This window comes from Monopterus albus, unplaced genomic scaffold (assembly GCF_001952655.1).
Source record: "Monopterus albus unplaced genomic scaffold, M_albus_1.0 scaffold165.1, whole genome shotgun sequence".
Lineage (NCBI taxonomy): Eukaryota > Metazoa > Chordata > Actinopteri > Synbranchiformes > Synbranchidae > Monopterus > Monopterus albus.
Genome location: NW_018128045.1, coordinates 96049 through 106999, shown reverse-complemented (window position 1 = coordinate 106999; position 10951 = coordinate 96049). Strand labels below are relative to the sequence as shown.

The 10951-nt window shown below is 42.4% G+C and overlaps 1 protein-coding gene across 1 annotated transcript in view; it reads right to left on the bottom strand.

The window, feature by feature from the left end:
- Window positions 1-10951, bottom strand: part of cnot3b (CCR4-NOT transcription complex, subunit 3b) — a 37004-nt gene that overhangs the window by 9432 nt on the left and 16621 nt on the right. Inside the window, exons 6-15 of the mRNA XM_020615442.1 lie at window positions 10839-10949; window positions 9227-9322; window positions 7763-7891; window positions 7419-7509; window positions 6708-6841; window positions 4535-4591; window positions 2799-3759; window positions 1943-2048; window positions 1110-1248; window positions 803-899 (exon numbers count right to left, since the gene is read on the bottom strand). Of these exons, the coding sequence (XP_020471098.1) occupies window positions 803-899; window positions 1110-1248; window positions 1943-2048; window positions 2799-3759; window positions 4535-4591; window positions 6708-6841; window positions 7419-7509; window positions 7763-7891; window positions 9227-9322; window positions 10839-10949 (1921 nt within the window). The remainder of the gene's footprint in view (window positions 1-802; window positions 900-1109; window positions 1249-1942; window positions 2049-2798; window positions 3760-4534; window positions 4592-6707; window positions 6842-7418; window positions 7510-7762; window positions 7892-9226; window positions 9323-10838; window positions 10950-10951) is intronic.

Genomic DNA, 10951 nt, shown 5'->3' with positions numbered 1-10951 from the left:
AGGATTTTAAGAGGTGAGATAAAGAAAGAGAAGTTGAGTCAGGGAGGATAATATCATCAGCAGTTTTTGTTCAGAGGAGGCTGAGTAGGAGGTGAGATGACATTTTGTTCCATTAAACTACAGCTTCTCTATTTCTGCAGTGGCAACCCTCTATCTCCTCTTCTTAAGGTACTGTTGGTCTTTGGTTCTTATTACCATTGCTAACTCTAAGAGACGAGACAGTCCAAGTAACTTCAAAACAGTGCTGATTTATTCAAAGGATCACAGGTAAAATTAACATTACACGCTCAGGTATCTTGCACCTCCAAACTGCTCGCAGGCAGCTGTAAGATGAAAGACCCTGAACCCACCAGGCCTATACATTATATCCCCTCGGTTGGGCTAGCCCCATACTACACAGAAACGTCAACCGGGACTTTGTAGCTGGCCATAACAGTAGTCAAAACATGAAGTAAATCAATGTGTGAATGTGTGTGTCTGTTGATTAAGTGGTGTGTAGCTAAAAACATTCTCACGACCTCTAGTACATGTCGTGACATTAAACATAAGAACATATTATGGCTAAGGCTACAGTTATACACGTCATAATAATAATATTAAACATCCTGTCTGCTGACAGTCATCAGCTCTTCTCTCTAGTTATCCTTGACCAGATGTACCCTGTAGAAACTCATAAGCATGACTAAGCATTTAACAGTCTAACTAGACATCCTATCTCCACTAAACATTTCTAATACATAAAGTATCTATCCAGTATCTATCTGACTAAAAATACCTAACAGTACATGTGAGCGTGTGTTACCTGGGGTGAGGTGCAGGGAGGGCACATCTCCCTCCATCCCTGAGCTGAGTGCTGCTCGCTCGGCCATGGACTTTGGGCTGCTCAGAGACTCCTGGGGCTGATGAGGACAGACAAGGAGACTAAGGGGAGAACAGATTCTACCAGACATGTGGGCACAGTTGCCACACCTGCCCCTAAGGAGGAACTCAAGTTCATGCACCGGTGATAACATAACGGAAATCATTCTGACTTCATGTTTTGGGTTTGTATGAAAATGAATAATCTGCAGAGCGTGTTTGTTTGCGTTCGAGTGACATCACATTCTCACCTTGATGCTGTCGGAGTAGGACATTTGCCCATTCAGCAGGCTACCGCCGCTCACCGGTTTGGGCTCGCTGTAGGAGGCCGGTGACGGGGAACTGGATGACAAACTCATAGAGCTCAGTAAACTGGAACTGGTGTCCTTACTGAGGAGGGGGACAGGGGAGGAGAATGAGAGACGACTGGAGCAACAAAAACCTGCTTAGGTGTTTAAGGACTCATGTTGGTGAAGATTCAACTTAAATGTGGTGTAAGGATAAAATATATACAGTTCTGAACATTTATCCAGTTAATTCTGTCTTACAGTGGCAAGAAAAAGTATGTGAAGTAAATCCTTTCTAATGACCTGGATTTCTGCGTGAACTGGTCAAAAATGTGATCTGATCTTTTCCTAAGTCACAAGAACAGACAAACACAGTGTGCTTAAGATAACAATCCACAGTGATAATCTGGTGTCTTTACTGAACACATTCACAGTGTTGGTGTAAAACATAACTGAACCTGTTTAAATAACTGGTGGAACCTCTGAAACTGGTAGCTGTGGATGAGACATGCATAGTGTTCAGGACGGTTCTGGACCATTCGAACTCCAGGTTTGTTAATGTCATCAGCTGAGTTCATATACTATGTCCCACCTACACTGTCAAAGTTTGAATGATGAGTTCAGTATGGACAAGAACAATAGAAGGATTTGCTAAAACAGACCGTGTTTGTTCATAATTTGTTTACATATTTCTATAACAACAAACTGCTGGTGTAACTGCAGCCGGACTTAAATAAGGAACAAAAATTGTTCCTGTATTTTAGACGCCCTACATCAACCTGCTCCATCATACTCACAGCTGATTGGCAGTAGAGATCAAAGATGAAGGTTGGCTACTTTGTGATTGGCTGCCACTGTTGAGGGCGGGGTCCGTTGTGCTGTCTGCTACCACAGCACTGCAACCTGTAACACAGGATTTGATGGAAATGTCAAAGAAATGCAATGTTTTCAACTCTTTAGTTGTAAACACAGGAAGTAATCAACAGTAACAGCTGGGAGGGTTCACAATATTCTTAAGAAGTGGTGAGTACTCTAGTTCTACTGTCTAAATAATCTTTAATGTTTACAGCATTTTATCCTGTACAGAAGCAACTTTTCTGTTACTATGAGTAATGAAACTCGATGCTCATACAGGAAGCTAAGCATCAACAATGTATATATGCCAGTGTTTGTGTCTTCTGACTTCAGTAAAGGTTCAAATACTGTAGGTTACTCTGACTACTGACAAAAGTATTATCAAATGGTGCTTTAGTTAAGACATGCTGTGCTGATAGCATCTGCACTTAAAGCCTGTGACAAATATGTTACTGCTCTGGTAATCACTTGCTAATCAACTCATCAATCCTAGTTTGTGGCTGATACGTCCACAGCAGTGCAGTGTGTGGATTCTGGTGACACTATTATCAATTAATCATAGGTGATCCCTTACAGGATTTCCTTTTTAGTGCTTTAAATTTGTTCTAAAAAAACATTTCAATGCTTTTCCAGGCATGATGAGTTCTTCCAGAGGATCTATGGATGCTTTTGTCTTTCAGTTGTAAATGGGTCATGGAGAAAAGGGGCAAGGTTGTAGTTTTAGGCTTCAAGAGACTGTAACAATGTATTCTGCCATGTTTTAAGTATCATTAGATTGCCTCGTTTTCAGATACTCACTAGTGCTACCATTCTGCTTCTGTCGGCTCGGTGGTCTGACAGACAGCGACAAGTTTCCTCCCACCACACTGCTCCCTGCTGATCCCGAGCTGCTTCCGTTGCTCCCAATAACTCCTACTCCGCTACCTCCAGCTAAACCTCCTACTGGGCTCGGTGACAGCAGAGAGGACCCCTGCATCCCTGACTGAGTGGAGCCCAAACCTAGAACCCCAGAGGTGATGCTGCCGACCCCCGGCGCTGCACCCAGCAGACCTCCTGTTGAGGATGTCGGCCCGCCGACTGCAATACTTTCACTGCTGATGGATCCCACTGTGCTGTTGGTTGCTGTGGTGCTGACACCACCCAGAGAGCCTGGCAGGCCAGAGCCCACCTTACCTGAGGCAGCTGCCTGAGCGTAGAGTGCTGGAGTAGAGCTGGACAGGAGGCTTGTCATGGTGCTCAGGGATGCCGGCATCCCTGGCAAGCTGAGGCCCCCAGATATTGGGCTGGTGGTGATGGAGCCCGGCATAACTTTCCCCAGAGAGAGGCCCAGGCTGAGGCCCAGGCTGTTTGAGGCTGATGTGAGGCCCAATGGAGCCTGGGGCTGGGAGTTTGAACAGAGCAGTCCCTGTGTGCTGGCGTTGGGGGGAGAGGAGGCTGAGGAGGTGGTGTGGTTGTTGGTGGAGGTGATGGGGTTGGTGGTGGAGGAAGAGGAGCTCACTGAGTTTTTGGCCTGTTGCTGCTGTGCTGACGGGTGCAGCTGCTGCTGGGTGGCATTGCTGTAGCTGCCAACGGATGTGTTGATGAGGAGACCCCCCAAGCTTCCGTGATGACTGTTGCCTCCAGAGCCACTGCTTCCTCCCCCAGCAATGGTTGCCATAGAGACCAGTGAGGATGAGGTCAGTCCCGAGACAGAGGAGGAGGAGGAAGAGGAGGAGGAAGAGGACAACAAGGAAGAGGGGTTTCCGTTCTTCACAGGTGACTAGGAAAGGAATGAAACACTATTAACCAGTCTGTTGTAAATGAAAACCTGCATGATGCTCTGTGAGATTTGACAAACTGGATGATCAATAAATGGTCAGCTCTGTCAGAAAGTGTCAACAGTGCAGAGTTTCATTAGCAGACTGGTTTCACTAACTAGGAACTGATTACTCTGTGATAAAATCATTCAAGTATTCACCAAAGGACAGATTCAATCCAACCAGACGTGTGAACATTATAAAATTAACCAAAATAAACTTTAAGCCGCAAATAACAAAAACTAGGTGCTAGGCATAAAATGACGCAGGATTAAAAACAAACTTCACACAATGTCTAAACTACAATGTGAAATAAATGTATAATAATTTATTTCCTGGAATATTCTTGTTCTTGTTCCTGGAATATTCTTGTAAATTAAACATTTAGCAAAACCTGGACTCCTACGGCAGGAAAAATGCGAGACCTCTGTGAATGAAATTTAACACTTTATTATCTTTAAAACCAATGCTTTTTAAGACTTTTAAGGACCAACACATACTGTATATCCTGTAATGATACTGTACGCACAATTATTTAACTAATGGTGCCATTACAGTATACTGGGGATACTATAATGGTATAATTATTTTCATTATTCATTAATCTATCAATTAGTTTTTGCTTAAATGATTAATGTTCAGCCTCTGGCTTCAGATTTCCAGTCAACAGAACAAAACGTCATCTATAGGCTGATTAATCAATAAAGCAGCAGCTGCCTTCAGTGTCTTCAGACTCACCTGACTAACTTCACTGTCTGTCGAACGTCCTCTCTTCTTGTCGTCCTCTGAGTTTTCCTGAAAAACACAGAGGAAGAACAAAAATGACATTGAGAAACAAGAGCTCACTGCGCTGAAACGCTGCACCACAAAACTCATGAAACAAAAACCTTGTGATTATGCTCCTTTTAGTTTTCATCATGTATTTCCTCAGTTTGTATTTGAGCTTTTTACTCTTGTACTATAGAACACTTCATACAAACTTTGGTTCTACAAACCCATATCAGAAAAAGACTGCAGGAGGAATGGGACAAAATGACAGCTGACACACACTTGGGGTGTCCTCAGTCCCTAAACGCCTTTTAAGTGTTGTGAAAAGGAACAGCAGCATCACACCGTGGTAAACACTTTATTGTCCTGACTTTGTTTGGAATGTGTTGCAGTGTGTTTATTTTGAATAAAGAATAAAGTTGATGAGGTACCACACCAAATAATGTGCTGCTATATTATACAGGACACAGATGGTTTGCACGTCACTGTTTTAATTTTACACACTGTTCCAAATTTTTCTGATTTGGGGTTGTATGTGTTAGCCGTTTTATAGATTAAATATTCTTGTGCTGCTTCTGTGTTCTGGTGATTTTCCACTCTGGTGGACTGTAAAGTTGAAATATGATGATCAGCTTTCCTGCAGAGAGTTAGACGAGCAGATCGATAAACGTTGGCCCCTTAAATACATGCATGCCAAGGTTTGGGCAAATGCCTTTATTAATGTTTGAAGCAGGAAGAAGTAAAACAACCCCCACAGATATTAAGAAATGTATGGTCGCTTTTGATGCATGGGGGTGTAAATCAGTTTTGTGTTGCAGGTAGTAGCACATGAAACACTGCTCCAATAAATATTGGCCGATTTGAGATGCAGATGTTCTGCAGACAGAAAAGAAAACTAAATCAAATCTGGAAGCAGCCCCCACTGTCCCTTGACCTGAACACTGATAAAATCTGTGGGGAGGTCTTAAACATACTGCGCCTCAGAACTTCAAGTATTCTGCAGGAAGATTGACTGAAAATTTGTGAATAGAAAATGGAAAGACGTGTGCAAGCTGTGACATCTGCTAAAGGGGGGCGGGAGATTACTGACTTTTTGCATATAACACAATTGCCGTTTTTTTTTTGTATTTTTTTTTTAAGTTGATAAAATTTTACAAACCAGGATATGAAACTGACCCAGGCCTGACCAAACTGTTTCCTACAACCATCTGAATTACAAAGTTGCATGTGAGACATCTGGGATGCATACACTAGGTGTAGAAGACTGTGGCTGTGCAGACTAGAACTAAGTTTCAGTAAAGTGAAATCACAGCAAATTCCAGAAACCTTACCTGCATTAATCTAAAGTTAAACTATACCCAGTGAACTTCACCTAGCCCAGGAATTAATGCGGCATACTCCCTTTCATATAACTTGATGTCAGTGGCATTTAACAGCACCACGCCTTCTATTCAGACTCAACAGACCTATAATAACTACTCTCACTACATACTGTATGTGGGCGAGTAGGAAGAGCAGATGATAGAATGGCAATACAGAAGAACAATAGCAGCAGATGGCAGGGTGCTACAATAGCAGATACAAAGGCAATTATGTTACACTTATATTTTAGAAATTGACCTGAACTGACTTGACTTTATGTGACTATAACAACAGGCTTAATTATCAGAACACAACACCATTACACCATTATGCCTGTCAGTGACATATTCAAGGGTCAGTGAGGAGATAATAACCTGACAAATTGTTTGTTTGTGTTGGAAAAGCACTGGCTGAATGGTATTTTGAAGCGTCTTTATTAATTTAGATTTCTTTTTCTAAAACATTTCTACTTGTTGGATCAAAGACTGACGAGTGAAAAGAATAGACAAGCAGATGACACGTAGAACAAAAGACCACGATGAGGTACAGGGTCCAAATTACTATTACTATAAAGCTCTTGTTTAGTAACTCCATGAAAAAATCCAAAATTAACATTGTTGTTGAATACTTAGTCAATCTTGTCTCTTCAAATCTTCCAAATGTATAAATTTCACGACCTCAGACAAAAACAAGTGCAAGAACGTGTGCTTGCAGGCCGATAGCAGGACACAGCTCCGAAGAGGAAACATGTTTAAAGTAGTTACAGGTTAAGTTTTCATACCGTAGTGCAAGTGGCAGGTGAAGGGGGGATGGGTGACGATGAGGTGGTGGAGGTCGGTGTGCTGCTCGAGTGCTGGAAGATCTCGTCCTCTAAGTGCGAGTGTCCCGGTGGCGAGGTGGCAACCAGAGACTGAGCTGGATGGAGCAGAGACACAGAGAGGAGACAGCGGTCAGCATTGCCGTTGCGGTTCGAGGCTTCACAGTACACAGTGCTTCATAGACAGCACTCAGAGTGCGCACCCTCTGCCAAGGGGCAAGGATGTTTCCTTGTCCAACAGAGGAGACCTGATGCTGCTCTGGAGACACGTTACTGACGAGGCCCTGCTGGGGACGGGGTGGCAGCTTCCCGTAAAGCTCAGAAAAAGGACACTAGCATTCAGAAATGCAGGCGTTTTGTCTTATGAAAGCTGGTCTTGCAAACAGTGACAATGATCTCCACTACACTAAAACGACCACACTGCCACTTGGAGCTGCCAACATGCTGTCTTCTAGTGCAGCTTGAACAAAATCTGTTTCTGACCACGTTCTGAAGGTTTCTAAGCTTTTTAAAAACGTGTTAAGAAATTCCTCACTGCCAACGGCTATGTCTGTATATTTGGGTTTGCATGGCTTTTGTCTGTAGTTATTTTTCTCTTGAACTGTGCTGTTTGGTCTGTTTTGTGTGTGATTATTTTTGTTTTTGAGAAGATATGAACATCACTGCTTTACTTACGAATATCCTCCAGATCCAGGTCGTCGTATAGAAACTCATTCTCCTCAAAGTCTGGATCCTGCGACGAGTCTAGGTAGTACTCCACATCGTCCTTTGTAAACAAACACAACCAATGAAAGATCACGGGAAAGATCGTATGACAAATTTACACGAGAAGTGTTATTCTGTCAAGAAATCCTTCATGTTGAGTGGTGTATGAGGCTAACACAAGCTTATCTAACTATAAACCATATAATTGCATCATAATAAAACAGCCTGCAAAAGAATCCCAAACTAACACAGAAGTGTGAAGACATATCTTCAAAACTAATGAGAAAAGGGCAGAAAACAAGACATGAACAAACCTTGATCTTCCTGATGGCTTCCACCTGAATTGAGTCATTGTCCAGCATCCGCAGTATTGTCTCCAGCATGCGGATGTGGTACCGATGCTTCTCGATGAACTTCTTCAGCTCCTCAATCCGGTCCTGCTTCTGTACAGTGAGAACCGGACACATGAAGGGAGAGAGTCACACAAGTATAAGACGTTTTCAGACATTGTATGTGTCCAAATGCTAAACAGTTCTCTGAAGCTGCCATTAAACAGTTGTTTCTTGCACACATTTCTCAGTTTGGTTACAAAAGTTCGTCACCAACACCAACAGCACATGAAACTCATCAGTCTGGACACTTTTGAGTGTAATCTTTGGTGCAAAACCTGTCATACTAAACATGCTGGGATAAACACTACCTCATTCCAGGGGAAAGCACAACCTTAAATGAATTATTCATTGAAATAGCAAGGGACAGAGCTGTATTTACAAAGGAAAACAAGCCCAAAAGTCAACTTTGCAGTAGTTTCCAAAGTGAGTAAAAAGCATGATAAAATTTTAAAAAGGAAAAATAAAACAGAGAAGTGAGGACAGACATGAGAGCTGGAGGTGCTGCAACATGTGCACTTTTTAGCTTAATGCATCACATAGCTGCACATAATGCACAAGTGGAGGCACCAGAGTGGAACACACCCTCATCTGAGAGCTTCAAACAAACAAACTCGAGTGCTTCAGACTTGTTTTTGTTACAAGACTTGACATCATAGATGCTTTTCACCTGGTCCGAGCCAGTAAGCCAGTCACTCACCGACTCTGTGTGCAGCCACTGTTTTAAAGTAAACATCAGAAACTGAGCAAGCAAACAGCAAAACACTGGGTCAGCTAAAACTCCTGCCAGGGCAGCAGGAGCAGGGAACCCCCACCCCCCTGAACACATCATTTATAAAACATGTTGAAAACAGCCTTTTTTTCCCCCCCCAGTTGGTCCAACGCTTTAGAAACATCATCTAACATTTCACTCCAGTTTAAAATAATGTAAATGGAAAGAATTTTACTGGCCAAAACTGTAATAATTATATGTGTATATAGGATTTTTTAAAGAATAATTTCAGTTTTTCTTTAGTGAGATGTTGCTTCATCTTTTACCCATAAACTCAGAGTTGGTATGAAAACCACGTGCCTGCCTGTGTCTGTAACCAGTCACCAAGGTTTGAGCTACCTGTGGCTCCTGTCAACTGATCTTTTTACCATGCCAGAAATCTTGGTGCCATTTTTGATTTACCTTCAAGACAACACTAAGACAAGGTCTAACTCAAGTTGCACTTAATAATTCGTTTTCATTCTGGTCTCATAGACCAGATACACCTACTTAGGAAGACTGTGAGATGCGTTTAAAGTAAAATAATAACTACAGCGGCTGCAAACAGAGCAAAGTAAGAACACAAAAGAGAGTGAAGGAGAAAATAATGAATGAACTAGAGATGAGAACAGACTGACCTCCTTGTCTCCTTTCTTTTTTCTTGTCTGCACTGACAGCATCTCCACTTCACTTTCAAACTGGTCCACCTGCATGTTCAAAGTGTCTATCGTATTCTGAGGAAAAAACACAGGAATGTGAAAAAGTCTGGTTGTCACTGCAGTCGAACTGAGAAAAGGCCCAAAAATAAAATGGTTCGGACTGAAATGATTCCTCTGCCACCGAACTGAACCCACTAACTGAAAATTCATCATTTCATTCACTCAACGTTCATTTGTTCCAGCTTCACATTTGTGAGAATTAGCTGCTCTTCTTTGGTTTAGTGGAAAGTAAACTAAATAGCTGTGCATTTAAAAAGCCATTTGGAGATGTTTTAGAAAACCGTGACAGCCATTTTCTGACATTTCTTTGATTTAACAGCTAATAAAGGAAATTATCTGCTGTAATTGTTGGCTGTAGCCTGAACATACATAATGCACAATGCAACCCAGTGATAATCTCCTAGATATACAGCATGTCCCAGTGTATCACCACAGGCTACATATAAATGTAGTTTCCTGTACCAATGAACAGATGTGATCTAAGTGGCTACTAACGAGGTGCTCAGTCTTCTGTTATTGTGAAACCTGAGGCAATGTTTTGTCTTCATTTGGGTTTTGCTTCCACTTTTGTCTCACTTTCATTTCCAGGTTTTGGTAAAAAAATAACATACTCCCAGCAAAAACGTCCTTTCTAAATGAAATGCCCTCTAGCACATAAACCCGAATGTAACCAGTGAATTACAGCTGTATCTGGATCAGAGTTTTGACTGTAATTCTCATCTCTCTGTAAAGCAGTTTTGTGGTAAATGGTAAATGGTAAATGGACTGTATTTTATATAGCGCTTTCTCACAGTGTGTTGCACTGGCCAAAGCGCTTTACAGAGATGATACACCATTCACCCATTCACACACAACATTCACACACTGATGACGACAAGCTGCCATGCACCGGCGCTAGTCAAGCCACCAGGAGCAATTCGGGGTTCAGTGTCTTGCTCAGGGACACTTAGGCATGCGGGGAGACCGGGAGTCGAACCACCAACTTGCTGGTCAGGAGACGACTGCCCTACCTCATGAGCCACAGCCACCCCCAATGTTTGTCAGCTCGACCTTTATCTCCGTTGAGTAGTTGCCATCAGTGTCTTTCTCAGTCTTTATTTCGGGCAATTTGAATTGCTCTCGGGTCTCGGCTATATACGGACGAAAGCGAATGCATTTGCCAAGAATGTTTTCATTAATCAAGTTCGTTGTTGTGGAGTACTTTTAACAGTAACTTCTTATTCTATACGTTTTCAGTGAAGTCATAGTAGTATAGACTTTTGACCCGTTCTGGATTTTTCAAGTTTCTCTTGAAACTTGAAAAATGTAGTTTCCTGTACCAATGAACAGATGTGATCTAAGTGGCTACTAACGAGGTGCTCAGTCTTCTGTTATCTGATCTGTTCAGTCATCTGTTCTGTTTCAGAACAGATGTTTTGTCAACATCTGTTCTGAAATGTGTGGAAAACTGACATGACTACCATGTAAAAACATTACAGTTCCCGTCACGTGCCTGACACTCTGTACAGGAGCATAAAATGAGGGCACTCACCGTTAGCCACGTCCCGACCTCCTCCTTCTCCCTCTGAGCAGGGTCCACCTTCTGGGCCAGGCCGAGCCCCTCTTTAGAGTACGCTTTCGTCTTGGTTTCTCTTTCCCATATCT